Source organism: Rhodnius prolixus, unplaced genomic scaffold (genome assembly GCF_049639745.1).
Source record: "Rhodnius prolixus isolate KJV_2025 unplaced genomic scaffold, Rpr scaffold_1, whole genome shotgun sequence".
Lineage (NCBI taxonomy): Eukaryota > Metazoa > Arthropoda > Insecta > Hemiptera > Reduviidae > Rhodnius > Rhodnius prolixus.
The window spans coordinates 46383568-46400184 of NW_027411581.1; the positions used below are offsets into that span (position 1 = coordinate 46383568).

The 16617-nt window shown below is 33.2% G+C and overlaps 1 protein-coding gene across 9 annotated transcripts in view; it reads right to left on the reverse strand.

The window, feature by feature from the left end:
• The window catches only part of Fife (regulating synaptic membrane exocytosis protein fife), a 261312-nt gene that overhangs the window by 53355 nt on the left and 191340 nt on the right, over positions 1-16617 (reverse strand). For all 9 annotated transcript variants that reach the window (XR_012462484.1, XM_074141668.1, XM_074141641.1 and 6 more), the window contains 3 exons: positions 15297-15414; positions 14860-14947; positions 10483-10645 (listed from right to left, as the gene is read on the reverse strand). Coding sequence is in view for 8 of the 9 variants with exons in the window: in XM_074141668.1 (XP_073997769.1) it covers positions 10483-10645; positions 14860-14947; positions 15297-15414 (369 nt within the window). In the remaining variant the exon portion in view is untranslated. The remainder of the gene's footprint in view (positions 1-10482; positions 10646-14859; positions 14948-15296; positions 15415-16617) is intronic.

Sequence of the window (16617 nt, forward strand, 5' to 3'; positions counted from 1 at the left end):
AATTCTTTTTTTATGCAGATGGTATAAGATTTCGCTGCCGATTTTTTTTTTTAATTTTTACTATTCATACATTCAGCGTTAGTCCTTCAGAAAGTGTATCGCTGAAATGGCTGAAATTTGGGATTTTTTGTGTTTGCACGATATAGAGATCACTCTTCTCTATTCTAAACCTTTGTTTTGTTTCTCACCAGTCCTATCCTCTGATACAAACTCTCCTTTTATTCGCCCCGTCAGTACTCCTTGATTGGATTCTTTTCCTAGATCCTTAGGCCTTGCTTCATAAATTATTTTGGACAAATTCTACACAGGCCTTAACCCTTACATTTATTTTATTTTACACATTTTATTATTTACTTACTTCTAGCCTTATGCTCATCTTCCACTCAATTTTTTTAAGAAGCTGCACCTCTATTACTTGGATTGGACCCAAATTTTTTATCAAGAAAAGTTTTTCGTAAACACTTAGCAAACTTCCATTTTTTCAAATCTTAAAACTAAAATTGTATTATATTATTTTTGGCAATCAGCAAACGTGATCATAGAGTTGAATTTTGATTATTACCATTTTTGTTGCCTTCAAAAAAATATCCACACAATATTCTTGGAACAAAAATAAAACCAAAGGGTACTAAATTTAGGTCAACTTTATGTGGTTTATTAATCTATATTTTTCATTTAATTGAACATTTAGTTTTTGTTTATAGTGTTCAACATGAAGAGTACTTCAAATAAAAGCAAATATTGACAATGTGACATAATTGAAAATGCAATAATATGACATAACTGAAAAAAACAGTTTATACTTTCGATGTTGGCTTTACATTGCATTGTGCAATTCAAACTATTAATATTATTTAATGAACTTTCTGGTTACAAAAATAGAAATCTTACACAAAAATATGCAATATCCAGAATGGGTGCTTGCATTAAATTATGAAATATGAAGTTGTTTGTGCACCCAACAGGTACACCACATGAGAATAGTACCCCGATATATCCATGGCACTGCTGTTGGTTTGCTCTAGATATGATTCCTCCTCCCCTATATTTGGGGGCTAACATATCTTTCATTCTAGAATGGTTTGACTGTAGAGTGGCATTCCCTCACGGTTCTGCCGCTATCAACTCACCTCACCACCACACATTCCTCACTGAAGAGGAATTCGATAATAAACGGCGGCACTAAGCTGGAAGAAGTAAAACCTCATTGCTCGTTCTAACCTTTCCACCGCCAGAGTGTCGTTAGCTTGATGCATCTTCCAGTAAGTAGTTCTCAAATTACCGTCGCCTCATATTAACATTACTGAGCAAGTTTACTGCGCTACTTAACCTAATTTTCGTCCAAAATGAAATTTAAGTAAATTGTGTAATTAGAAGTGATATTATCGTGAAGTCCCCAAAATTTAAGCTGATTCAATCTTATAAGTAGTAGTAGAACTTTTTAAAACAAAAAGTAAACTGAAGGCATTAGCATTGGCGTGTTATGGATTAATTCAGCTATTACTGCTAAGACAAAAAGCATTATGTTTGATTGCTCCTATAATATTCCCTTAAGTTAATGAGATTCAGTCAAGGAAAAATACCAAATAAATACGAATCGCCGTCCCTATTTTATTATATTCTTCAAGGCTCATTGTGAGATTAGTAATTGTGCACTATAACAAGTTGATTTGTCAGCTGATTTGTGGCATTATCGATTTGAGACATTCACAATTAAACTATGAGAATATACTCCTATGGCTGCCTTAGAACCAACTAGCGGAACAGGGAATTTGTGGAGACTAGCTCAGAGGTAAGGATTAAAATGAGTAGGCTTACGATTAGTTCTTTGGTCTAATCAGAGATACAAAACAACTAATAGTTCAAATTAGCGCTTCTTTCCTTTTTAATAACAGCTTATCAATGAAATTAACATGTTACTCAATAAATCATTTTCATCTCAAACCAAAATCTGGTGCTCGAAATTCTAGAAACATCAAGGAGCCGTGCTTGGGTCTATACTATTACGTATCCTAATATAGAAGAGGTGGTTGGCGAGCATTCCAATGTACGCAGACGACACAATGTTATTGAGTGAGAAGAAAAACAGACAGACAGAACGGTTCTTCTCCAGCAGAAAGGCAGGATGATGGCTTGAGCGGAATTCTCTTCAAGTTAACTACGAGATAGAACACCCGGCTTTTCTATACGAGATAACTGGAACTGAAGAAAGTTCTTAAATTCGCGGAATAAAGAGGTGTTTAGATTTAAATTAAATCTTGTGCAAATGGAAAATTGCAAGCCAAGCTTGAAAAAGCTTAAATTTTTTAATCCTTTCTAACATCATACGAGCTGTTCATTTTAAGACGGCTCAAATGCATTTCATGCTTAAACGGCTGATCTGAGAAAAATTGGTAAAGGAAAAATTTGTTGCCTGTCACCTCTAGTTTCAGAATATGTGACTTGATTTTAGATTCCTGCCCGCATACGCGACTGACGCGCGACCAAAAGTGAGAGTTCGCAGTTGACCCCCATTTATAAAATAAAAAAGTATAAAATGTTATGAAAGAAACCGAAAACCGCAATTCGATAGTTTTAAAATTAAAGGTGCTAGGCCATTTCAAAATCTGGTATTTATTAATCATATTTCAATTTTTTAACTTGTTATCAAAGAGAAATAAGAGCACGCGATAGGGCATTTTTATGTATTTTTTCATCCCCTTTCTTCTGAAAATATTGCCAAGGCAGTAAAGCTAGTATTTTTCTTAATGTCGGTAAAATAAGTAGTTTTTCGAGTGATTTTCTAAGAAAAATCAAATGTTAAGAGCTTTAGATGTTCTCAAGCATACACACAAAATAATTTTACATCTATTACATACAAGAAAGTTTAATAATTATTTGGTAATTTTGGGAGAGTTGCGTTTAATTACCAAAAAAAGTGGAAACCTCCTGCCACATACGAGTGTATTTAAGTGATTAATATGTTTCATTTATAGGATCAAAGTTATTCCTTATTTTTATCAAATAATGCACTTTACGCAGCTTGTGCAGCATGTACTACTGTGCCTTCAAAGGTGCCTCCTCTGGCTCGCAAGACAGGTTGGCCAGTTGGTTATCAACTGCTCTCTGTATCTGAGGAGGTACCTTTGAAGGCACAGTACATGCTGTGCATACTGTGTATACCGAGCAGTTTGAATACAGTCTCCAAAACGCCATTAATTATTATTATACACAGGTTGAGCAAACCCAAACATGATACAAAGTATTGGTAAAATATATCATATTAAATAAGATTCCGCCTAGAATAAAAAAAAGTTATGTTTTTCGTCAGCTTCTTGCAAATATTTAACATTAATTTTAGATTATGCTTATGTAACTAATACTTGTTAAGCTTATATAACGAAAAATGTATCAATAAATCCCTAGTGTAAGGAGCATTATTACATCACGTGGCAAAAATACCAAACAGATCAATTAGTAAAAACTATTTAATCGGATATTTTGGACGATAATATTATAACTGTCCGGTTATTTCTCTTACTTGTTAGGGCAAGAATTGCAATCACTTCAAATTTTCGATTGCCAGTTTTCACTGAATATATCCGTTTCGAGGTGCCAGGAATCTATAGAAAGGATTCTAGAAAATGATCTTTGTGTGGGCTTGAACAAAATATTTCATAAATAAAATTCGCTGGAAGCTTAAGCTTCATATTTGTATTGGGCTTCACCAGCAGACCTGACAGTAACGCAAAAAAAGATCCAACTATTTTTTTAAACTTTGTACTCACACATTATATATTCATGGTGGTACCTTTAATTTAAAAGATTTTCCCAGAAGAATTTGATTAAGGATACTTTTAGAAGAGGGGAGTGGGTAGAGTTTCCTTTAAAGGATCATTTGAGTGTAATGTGTAAGGCTTTGTTTTCTACTTTCTACAATACAATGGAGGGTAAATAGGGTGGCTAAAACTCTAAGTTTGATTAAAATTCTACAGTCTAAAGTTAACATCTTTAAGATTGGATTATTCCATTTTTTGAGTTTGTCTCAAAGATGATCCCAACGATTTACTTTAACGGTTTCCATATTCAGCGTTGGCCTATTACTTTAAACAAATTTTTTTCTGGGCAACACAATTAAGGCGACTCTTGAGAGAAAGACAGATATTCTCTCCTCTAAAGCAGGGGTGGCCAACAAGTCGACCGGTTTTGGTCGATCGTCGATCGCTCGCAATGTCTGGGGTGGAATTCCGTGTACCATGGACTTTGAAGCGACTGTAGAAGACAAATCTTTCTAGCAATAGTTTAATGCATTCTGGGAATTTGCTACTGTAGCTACTTTGAAGTAATAAATATTGTTAACAATTATCCATGATCTTTTAATTCCCCTGGATGTGAGTTTTTTGGCCCTTTAAATAATTATTGTAGATAAGCCGTATATCTATATTTCAATACGAGGTGTACTCCGCGAACTATTGATAGATTAGGAAAAAGTAAGTCATATTATTCTTTCATGATAAATTTTCCTGGCCCCCCTCCAAAAAAAAACGCGAAAGTGAAATATTGAAATCAAATTATGAGCCATACTGTGCATTTTTATTACAACTTTTTCATATTTACGAACAACTTATTCATTGCACTTGATAAAAAAATTAAATTGCATTTTAAGTTAGTAAAAATCTATCTTGAAAATTTTTTAGGTACCACATGTACGGAATGCTGCTATCAAAAGTTGGGTCTGGAAATTTATTTTCTTTATGAGCCTATATCTCGAAAACTTAATAAGTGATTTAAAAAATAATATATTTTACTTATCTACCCACACCTTGCTGGAATGCACCTTATACTGAAACACAGTCTATAAACATAGTATGCATTTCACACCCCTTCTTCCCTCTTAGACTACGCCTATGACAAGTCGATCGCGACACCCTTTTAAGATAAAGAGTAGATCTTATGTACAGAAAAGTGGGCCACCCCTGCTGTAAAGGACTATTTTAGTATTATCTACAGTTCTGCATGTTTCATAGAAAATTCAAAAACAAAGAACCATTTCGCAAGGCAGGAAAGTGAATTTTCAGGAGCTTAGACTTGGATATAATTGTATAGGAGAAGCTGGGGTGGAATTCCAATCGCTTCTTGAAGAGCGACTGGCCATTAATCCTCCTATAACGAACTGTAAAGACATCGACTAGCTGAGTGGATCTCCGCACATTCCCAATATAGCTAATTCGAACGGCTGTAGCTACCCTTCCTCTTTCTAATCTAAATTAATAACCTGGTGATGAAACCCTTCTCCAAACATCGCCTCTCCTGGATGCAGAGATTATTGCACAAATTAATGAAACTGATTGCTAGAATGCTACATCTTCGCTAGAAATGCTTCGTGGGCTAAAATGTACTCTAAATGCTCTTAATACTCCACTCAATTATAAAGACTTAACTTCTTAGAACCAAATGCATTGGACATTCATTCCTTATTGAATAACTATCTTCACATCGTTACTAAAACTTATAATTCTAACGATTATTATAAATTACTTTGAAAATGAGCGCATTATGAACCCTAATCCCGTAAAGTATAGTCATAAAAACTTCTTCATTCTTAACATTGTTGTGTTTCGTCCCTATTAAAGAAATCAGTAATGTGGCAATAGCAAATTAAAACTAATAAATCACATGGTACAGAAGGAACTAATTCCGAAAATGACGAGAAACATTTCATACACGTCACGCCTCACTGAAATAATCATTCACATAATTATGTTTGATCATTTTTTACATCAGCCGAAATAATTGTCAGTATAATAACTAATCCTTGTCTATTAGATACCGGCCTAGCTCCCTAATTCCTTGCCTTTGTAACCAGGCAGAAATATTGCAAAAAACTTAATTTACAGGCAGTTTCATTACCTTCCAATCATTTAGTTTCTGTTCGAAATATTGGACTACCGCACACTTGGATAGAGTAACGGATTTTTGTTCTGCATTTTGATTTTTATGGTTTAATGAAAACAACGGATTGGACAGACGTGATAGATGTTAATTAAACTTCTGATTGCGTTTGCTAACCTTATGTTTAAGTTTATTCCGTCATTTTCGTAGAACTTATTTTATTAAAAGCGACTTAATTGTATGCTACAATTGGTAGTGTCTTGTACGTGGCTGGTGTGCTTCAGGATTAAGTCCTTGGCCCTCCCTACTTAACATCATCATCAATGATCTGTCCAAGTTCCCCTACTGAGTCTCCAATTTAATTCTCCAGAATCATAATAAGCATGTTTAATTTAGAAACATGAATCAAAATATTCCAGATTTGTTTCAAATACCTGAAAACGATCTATTCTCACTCAGGTATTGACTAGCAAATACCTGAAAACGATCTATTCTCACTCAGGTATTGACTAGCAAATACCTGAAAACGATCTATTCTCACTCAGGTATTGACTAGCAAATACCTGAAAACGATCTATTCTCACTCAGGTATTGACTAGCAAATACCTGAAAACGATCTATTCTCACTCAGGTATTGACTAGCAAATACCTGAAAACGATCTATTCTCACTCAGGTATTGACTAGCAAATACCTGAAAACGATCTATTCTCACTCAGGTATTGACTAGCAAATACCTGAAAACGATCTATTCTCACTCAGGTATTGACTAGCAAATACCTGAAAACGATCTATTCTCACTCAGGTATTGACTAGCAAATACCTGAAAACGATCTATTCTCACTCAGGTATTGACTAGCAAATACCTGAAAACGATCTATTCTCACTCAGGTATTGACTAGCAAAAATCTAATTAACGGCTGGATAAACTGAGAACATCAGTGTTTTCCCAAAAAAATATTGTAAGGAATAAAACTAGAATGCATATGCGATCCAATTGAAAAGGGCAGAATATATGTAAAGATCATAAAACTTAATCAAATGAACACAAATAGAAATTTGTCCTTCTATAATGTTAGTAGTTTCAATAATAGTTTTTCCGGAGTTCTGTTGTGATTGTAATAATCTAAAACGATATGACAAGCAACTTTTCTTTTCTTTTTTTTAGTATCTACAATAGTTTGTACCAGCTGCTTAGACTTGCAACTGTCACCTTCTCATGTAGCTCGACTTTTATCAAATACTTCTCTCTCCTAATATTAGTAACAGCTTCGCGTCTCTACCTTTCCTATTTATATTTTTATTTGAGGAAAAACTTTCAACTATTTATTTACGAGCTCCTTTGAAAATAAAGGTTTTTTCCGATCTTAGAATGTTGTCAAGGATTGCTAAATAATAATATTCAAAGTGGGTCCTTCTCAGAGGATGTTATAATTATTGCACTCATGTTTTTATTGAATTCCGAAATTAGTAATATTTTTTTTATCAAATATAAAATTAGTATTTATCTTAGGGTTTAAAATTAAAATATAAAATGTATAATATAAGAATAAATGTACATATATGTATATGAAAATATGGTTAGGATAAAATCAAAGATATATAATTTGCTTTCCGAATCAAAAATGTTCGTGAAAAGAACTTGCACGAGAAGCTACTAAAGAAGCGTTCTCCAAGCATAGAGTAAAGAATCGTGCTCATTGATTTAAAAAGATGCTCATATGTCAGGTGTACAATGTAACTAAAAAAGTACTTTCTATTTAATGCGGCCAAACGAATAAGATCTTTATTAGAAGCGTACGTTACCATCCGTTGGGAGAATAAAGAACGAGCATCTTAGTTTTTGAGTGAGACTGCTGGGAGAGTGCAGAAAAAGTAAAACTAGTAAGAGAATAGTAAAAAATGCAAGCAAAATCTTCTTGGAATGGAGCAGTGATCAATGAGCAATGCAATGATGAGAATGAAATATTTAATTGACTTCCTGGCTGGCAATAACCACATCAGAAGAACTTCTGCAAAAACTAATACAACCGAAAACACGAAAAAAGAACAAACCTAGGCTTCTAAGATCTAAATTGCAACCACTTCTAAATAGGTACACTGTTCTTAAGTGCTTCTTAAATTTATAATTGTACACACAGACATTGTTGGAACAGATCATTCCTCGTTCTTTACAGACATTTCTAGGGCTTTTTATGGACACCAAGAACATCTCTTAGTTCTTTAAAATTGTAAATTAAATTTCTATTGGATAGCTCTATGCCCTCGACTTCACTCGATTATTTTACTTTGAATTCACTTTGTTTAAAAATTCAATTCTTTGTTTGGTAAAGAAATTCAAGGTATAGAGATTATACCAATTTTGGCTCAGGATTTCCCTTATTTTTCTTAACGTGTTTTCTACCCTAAAGAAGAGTGTTAAATTTTTGTAATTGATTTTTCAACTGAAATATTTTTTTTTGAGGCTCATGTGCGCAAATAGTCTGTTCACTGTGAAACAAAATATCTGGAACAAATCTCGTTCTCCGTTTTGGTAACAATGATCGCTTCCGTTACATGTTTATACACATCACTTTAGTTTTTCATTTCGTATAATATTCACCTATCACTTTTATTTAAAATATTTGCATACATTTTTGGGTTTTCATAGAATCGTGACTCTAAGTATCATTTCAGTACTGTTCACTGGCAGTATAATATTAAGTTCCTTTAAAAGCACGCTAGAAGTTAAGTAAGAATCATTAGATTCCTTTGGTATAATTCAATACTAGATTAAGTCAATTAAGTTAATTAATTACAAGAAATACATGTGAGTAACACCAAATTTTTGTAGTAAGAAAATGCAACTACAGGGTGACCAAAGTTATATGCTCCACCCACTTTTTTTTTAACGGCGGGAAATTTCGAAAAAATAAAAAACACGTATTTAATCATTTTTAGTCTAGTTTATTTTCAGTGATTGACCCATTTTTTTAAACCCCTGTATCTCGAGATAAAGCATCCAACTTTTGTTTTTCAAATGGAACGTTATATTTTTTGTTGTATATTTTTGTAGTATTTGATCTCCTAAAAACAACAAAAAAAATTTTTGAAATCGGTTAGGTTTTTCAAAAGTTACGGTAATTTAAAATATGAAAAACAGTTTACTGTCAAAATTACATTACTTTTTTTAAAGAATCTATTCAAACTGGGCACAACCAACGGATAGGCAAGCCAAAACTCTGGACTCCCACGCTTTGCTTGTAGCAGCACTTATCGTGGCGAAGTCAAGATCTAGGCAGGCTAGAAATATTCGACGTTCAGGTTGCTTTTTCTACAAACGTTTAGGTGGAGTTATAGGAAATCAACTAATCGGCCCATACTTCTACAGAGAGAACTTAACTGGTGAAAGGTATCCAACTTTTTTTTCAGAGACATTTTGCCAGTTCCGCTTGAAGATGTTCATCTACAACGTCGGATAGATATGTATTTTCAACAAGATGGTTGCCCGGCGAGAGTGGTTCGAGGTTAGCTGGGCAGAAATTTCCGGTAAAAGTGCGTAAGGACTCATTGTCCCATCCAATGGCCACCTCGATCTCCGGACTTGACCCAAATGGACTATATTTTGTGGGGAAACCTAAAAAAATAAAGTGTAAAGTATCCTTAATCCCGTGGCTTCAGTCGATGATCTGAAACGTCGAATTACTCTAGCCTGCCTAGATCTTGACTTCGCCACCATAAGTGCTGCTACAAGCAAAGCGTGGTAGTCCAGAGTTTTGGCTTGCCTATCCGTTGATAGTGCCCAGTTTGAACAGATTCTTTAAAAAAAATAACGTAATTTTGACAACAAACTGAAATTTGTTTTTCATATTTTAAATTACCATAACTTTTGAAAAACCTAACCGATTTCAAACAATTTTCTTTGTTGTTTTTAGGAGCTCAAATACTACAAAAATATGCAACAAAAAATATAACTTTCCATTTGAAAAACAAAAGTTGGAAGCTGTATCTCGAGATACAGGGGTTTAAAAAAATGGGTCAATCACTGAAAATAAACTAGACTAAAAATGATTAAATACGTGTTTTTTATTTTTTCGAAATTTCCCGCCGTTAAAAAAAAAAGTGGGTGGAGCATATAACTTTGGTCACCCTGTATATTCATCTCTAGCATATTCAACTTTTACGATATTTAATTTTATTTTTTAGATAACCTTGCTTCATTTTATGATTATCAGAGCTTGTGATAGGTATAATCAACTCCTCCGCCCATAAAAAAAAAAAAAAACAGTATTATCAGGTCCCTTTACATTGCTCTGGTAAGAACTACATATTTTGCTACGGATATAACTTCTGACTGCTAGTTTATGATTACTTAAACTCAGTTTATTCTGTTTATCTAAACTTTTTAAAAAACCAACTTCTTTGCTGACAGGCTTCATTTTTGTCTTTAGTTTTATTTTACAGAGAATAATTTTTGGGCTGGGAAAGCTTTTAATCCAAGGATTCAGGAATACTTTACTACTTTTTGTTATTTATGTTATCTGGCAAACAGGTAAAATGAAGTTTCTTAATCTTCATTTAAATCATTAAATTCTGATTAAAAATTCCAATATTAAATACTTCTAAAAACTTACCTCGTCTTGGGTGTCATCAGGTTTTGAATATGAGGCGCAATCCTCGCAGACTTTTTGATGACATTCACCGCATGTTTTATTGAATTCATCTTCCCCTTTGAAAGCTTTTAAGCAGACCCGACAGGTACCAAATCTACTTACAGGCTTTCCAGTTTCGCTCTTACTGCAAAACAATATATTATATATTTATAAATTAGTTTCATATTGTAAAATAAAATTATAAAAAATGGGCAGGACCGCAGACTTATAACCTTCAAGGTCAACACTCCCAATTTAAATAAAACAAGTTAAAATTGTGAATAATATAAGCCCTGAAGATAACTAATCTTGCATTAAACAAAAAATTAAAAAGTTATGATTGAAATTGACCATCAATCTTCCGTTTGGATTAATGAATCAGTCACCATAAAAGTTGAACAGTACTCTGTAAAAAAAAAAAAAAAATGATATAAAATTTAACTTTTAACTTAGTTGATGAATAAACTGCATGTTGAGCAGTTGAAGATAAAACAAAATCACAAAAAATAAAGTTATAAATAAAGTCATCTTTATAAGTCAACCCAAATGCGTAGATAATTATTTTTTTGAATACAACATTGCTCTGACTAGTTTATTGGCGCCTTCAGCTTTTTCAGTGCACTGCCGGCCTCCGGGCAGTGTTCTCTCATTACAGACACACTGTCCATCACCGAATAGTGAGCTGTGCGGTGCTCCTAGGAAGAGAAAGTATAAGGATCAGCAGCTGGTATTACTAATTAATTTTCTTTTGCTTGTGTGTTCATTGGCAGATAGGACAGGAGACACACCAAGCTTATAATAACGATGTGTAAATATTATATTGTCAACAAGCTCTGAAGATGAGCCTAGTCCTTAGAGCGAAAGCTAAGCAAAATAGTAAGAAAATAATGACTGTAATGGGCATTATTCTTTTGTTCCTAATGGATTAATGAATTAGTCACCAAATACCATGAACAATACTTTTAATAAACTATTCTTTTAATGATGAAAATTAGTGGTTTAAATGCAGAATGTGGATACACTAAGTTTTCCATGGTGGTGTCCAGTCATCTGAATATCAATGGAACTTTCTACGTTTTCAGTTCTTGAGTTGGCCACAAACAGTCACGCACAAATAGACCAATTAGTAAACACCACTTTTTTGGCCTCAGAGGACTTTAAAAATGAATATTTCTGATGAAAACCTAAATTGAAAATATGTTTTAAGAAAAAGTTATTAAATCGATTCCTCAAACTTTTCTTTCTTTTTACTTCAGTGTGAACTTACGTATACTGAGAAATAAGGAAAATTTGGCAAAGTGGATACACGTACTAAAAGGTACGTGCGTAAGTATCAAGTAATTTTTTTTATAATGAGTTAATTTAATTTTGAATGATGTAGAATGTAAATATGTGCTATATGACACTGCTTCTACGTAGTCAAACTATTGAGAGTAAAATTGGCTGAAAGTTTTGAAGCATTCGCACGCTCTCACTTAAACATACATTCGCACTCATCATGACTTTGCCGTTATTACCAGAGATTAGAAGGAATATGATAGTGAAAGCCCAAACACTATAGCAACCGAGCTGCCAAAACAGCTCACCTTCATCAATCAACAACATTGCCCGTTTTCAGCACCTGCCATGTCAGACTGTGTTATCTGGTTCGCTCATTTTGCCATATCATTTGCACTGAAAGTGATATGCATATTTATGATAGGAGTACTACCTGATTAAAAATAAACCTAGAGCAGAAATGCTCCAAATATTCTCCGCTGAAAAATAACTGGTGTGAATGAACATTCACTTATCTTTTTCTTTTAACAAATCTTAAAATTCAAACTCTTTATTTTGGAAATGTAGTTAATTATTCAGGACATTATTCAGTAGGCAAAACCATTCACTGCACTTAAAAGATATTTAGAAGAGGGATGCCTACTCCTAACCCTCCCAAAGAACGGAGAAAATCTGAAAAAAAAGTGAAAATCCATTCTGCAAATGGTGCTACGAACTCGGATATTTAGGAACTGATTTAATCTTCCTTAATATTACATAAGTGGAGGATCATACTCAGCAGCGTGGCCTGAGTGAATCTTTAATGTTATATCTGTGAACCTTCTAACGAACGCCTACAAATATCGGACTTATCTGAGCCTTGTTTATAAAATATATAAATAAATATAAAATAGGTCACGAAAAAAAAAAAATGGGAGATACCTCTTATTGAAGGTAGTAGTAAAATTATAATTTAACGGAACAATCTAATTCACTTTCATGGCAGAAATACAGGGAATTAAAGCATCTTTAGAGATTGTGGTAGACCTTAGAGAGCTAATTTTCAGTGTATGGAGAAAATCAGAGATTCTATTAAAGTATCCATTAAATTTTCGTTTAATTATTATTATTTATTTTTTTTTTTCATTAGATTTCTGCAACACGTGAAGCTGATACAACTTGAATATGTACACTATATATTTACTTTTAAATGCATGAATTGCATGAGGGAAGAATTCACCTAATGGTGAAACTCCAAAAGAAGAACATTACTACTACTATGCATTGGCTTTTTTTTCATTAAGAAGAACCCGTGGCGCTTCATCCGACTTGGAAGATTTCCTGACGGCTACGCAGTAATTTGAGAAACTGGAGGGTTAGCGAACTGGAATTCGTTTCACCACCTTTGGTTTGTATTCTTTAGACTGGATGCGGTAGCTCCTGATGAGATCTACAGTTAATGCTATATACTAATGGATGTAGAATCAGAAACAGATGGAATGAATGCATTTGCTTTTTACTGAGGTTGAATTTAGGTTGGCGTAAATAACCAAGCAGATTTTTTTACAAAATTAAATGCTCTTTAAATAATAGGGTAAGGAATAAGAAAGTATAGCAAGCGGGAAACTAGTGGAGCTTCAGTCCCATGGGTGCAGTGTGAAGCACTTGAACACTAATTTGACATCGATGGTGGAAGGGACCTTCCTGACCAGCGACCAAACAACACGAGATCAATAAGTAGAAAAAGGTCCTTCAAATGATGCAAAGACAAGTAAATCGAGTCATGATTAAGGTTTCTATCATTCCTTATACTGAGTAACCAAAGTATTTCTCTAGACCAGCGTTTCCCAACCTGTGGTACGCGAGTTGCTGGTTGGTGGTACACGAAAAAGAATCAATAATGGCGGAAATAAAAAATTAAAAAAAAAATCAAATCATAAAAATACCATAGAAACGTTTTTTCCTATAATAAATACAAATTATTTTAATTAATAATTATACAGTAAAGTTGTTAATACGTTCAGTAATAAAGTTGGTCTGTTAATATCTTAAGAGATGTACGAAAAAATATAATAGCGCATTTAACAGGATTGAAATTGTCTTTCATTGAATATTTTCCAAAATCCAAAAACACAAATGATAATTGGATTTCAAACCCCTTCTTTAAAGAAAATTTAGGAAAAGCTATATCATTATCAATAAAAGATAAAGAAACTTTAATAGATTTACCATGTGACAGAACTTAAATTATAACTATGTAAAAGTCTGCTTAAAGTGACTGATTGTAATAAGAAAGCTCTATCCAAGCAACATTAAATTTAATTGGTACTTACAGGTAGTTGATTGCTTAAAATAAAAAAAATACTTTAGAAGATTCAGGCACAAATATAATAATCCTAAAGAAGAACTTTGTAAATTAATTAATAATTTTGAAGAGAAAAATATGTACGCAATTTTTACTTATTTAAAAAAGTTTTAAAACTAAGATCTTACACTTTACGAAGTATATAAAGTGAACATGAACTTGAACTCCTTTGTAACAGATACATTGTACCTCTATACAAATGAAAATAATAAAATAACACATTCGTGATAACAAATTTCACGAAATACAATCATTTTTACGAAGTGGTACAATTTAGCATGATGTACTACCAAGTGGTATGCGAGCCAAAGGTAAGGATATGCTGCCCTAGACCAAATGCATTTATTTCTTTTGAATTTCCAAAAATATAAGTATGTTAAATTAAAAACTTAAGGTGTGATATTGTGGAATATATGATTTAATGAAATAAAAAAAGTATACGTTTTGCAGATTGTTCATCTTTACGGTGACTGATTGAGTTGGAATTACCCACAAAGTTTTATGGCAGTTATGGCTTTCAGCGCCAGTAACCGCCAGTCAAAAGCCTATCGGTGAGTGTTCACAAGAGGATATATTAAAAAGAAACATTAGGTAACCGTTCACAGATATCAATCGATTCTTTTAAATAATATAAAAGCTACTTTCTTTTTATATATTAATTACTTTTAGTGAATTCACTTTACAGGTTATACTGAAATGTATATTGTATTAATAATTGTTATACAAATTACACTTACACTTTTGGTGGTTCTTCCGGAGGCTTGGGTTGCTCTGCTGGTGGCGGAGGTTCTGGCTGTTTTGTGCCCTGGCTCAATTTGTTTGTCACTGTAAATATAAATGCGATTTAGATGAAATTGTCAATTAGGTTTATGCCTTGTTTTTTATTAAAGGTATTTTTGGGGAACTGACCACATGTGGAGAGTTGTCGTTGGTTATTAACCTTTCTTACTAACAATTTTGCGGAAACGAGTGGAATTTATCCACTCTATTTTGCAATCTAATAGCGAATAAATTTTTGTTTCCACTAAAGTTTCCAAAAGGAGGAAACCTTCTGGAGAAGAATTATTGAAACAGTTTTCTTTTTTTATTTAATGTCTTACTAGGTTCAGAAAAATATTATTAATGGAGGCTTTAAGAAATTTCATAATGAATCGCTATAAGCTTTGAAACTTACCTCTGTCTTGGGCTGTCATCAAGCTGGAGGAAAGGGTATGTCTGATTTTGCTGAGTGTGGTATCTCCACCGCCAGTCTCGCCGCCTCCGGCCGTGCCAACCCCTTCCGTAGTCACCATCTGCAATTAAAAAAAAAATGAATTCTACAATTCTGCTTATACATTATTAGGGTAAAATATTAGTCGTTTTTTCACAACTTTTGGTGTAACATCCAAGTAAGGTTTCAGGCATATCCAGTTACTCAACCTAAAGGTAATTCAGTGAAAAACATGAAGAATAGGGGCAGCAGGATTATCCTAGTAGAATAACTTGACCAAAATAGTAAGCAGTAACCAGCATATGTTGTTAGCGCTTGTTTTATTTGTTAAATTATAACAACAGCAAAATTTTGCCATAAGTAATACAACTATCCTTAACATATCTCTATCGGTTTGTAAACTATGATATTAAAAAAAAGCCCACTCTCTCCGCTTGATAGATTGGTAGCGTTGAACGCGAGGAGGAGTTGCTCCACAGAAATGGTCTAAACTTCCACCATAATCCATCAAACAACCATCAACGCCAGCTTTCTTTCTGCTGTTGCGTTCAATTTGCTCCCCCTGGCATTAAATAATTTATTTTGAATTAAACTGACCTAGATCTCTCATTTAAATGCTACATTAATTAAGTATGATAATAAATAGAGTTTTAATATTTGCGTAGATTTAATTGATCACAATATGCAGTAGTGTGTCCTGCAAAATATAAGGCATGTTATTTATAATAGAAACATACAAACTTTTAAATGTTCTTTAGAACTTAAAATACGGCTAACAACAAAAGTAATGACTCGTCACTTAAGTTTGATGAATAGATCCGTATTGAATTCTTGAATTGGAAACATCCTTTTTTTTTTAATAAGTCAATTTTCCTAATCCAGGTACTGATTTGGATAAATCAGTGTTATGTTTTTTATCTATAATATCAAGTCCGCAAAATAAATCAATAAGCCTTCCGTACCAAACTTACACAACACCAACGTAGGAGCAATTTCAATACAGTCAAGAGTTTACTCGAATAATGGATTTCTTAAAGAAAACACAGTTTTGGCGAAGCATTTTTCTCTTATTAAAACTGTCCGGTAGGACAGTTGTATAAGGGTTGATCGTCAAAAAGTGCACGAAAAAGCGTAACGTTGAAAAACACCCAACTTTGACAATATTTTTCTCTTTTTCTACTAAAGATAAAATTCCCAAATTTTCTTTAAAATATGGGGCAAATCCTCCTTTATAGCTGTAATTTTTTTGCAACAACCCAGATCTAATAGATTTCGAGAAAAAAGT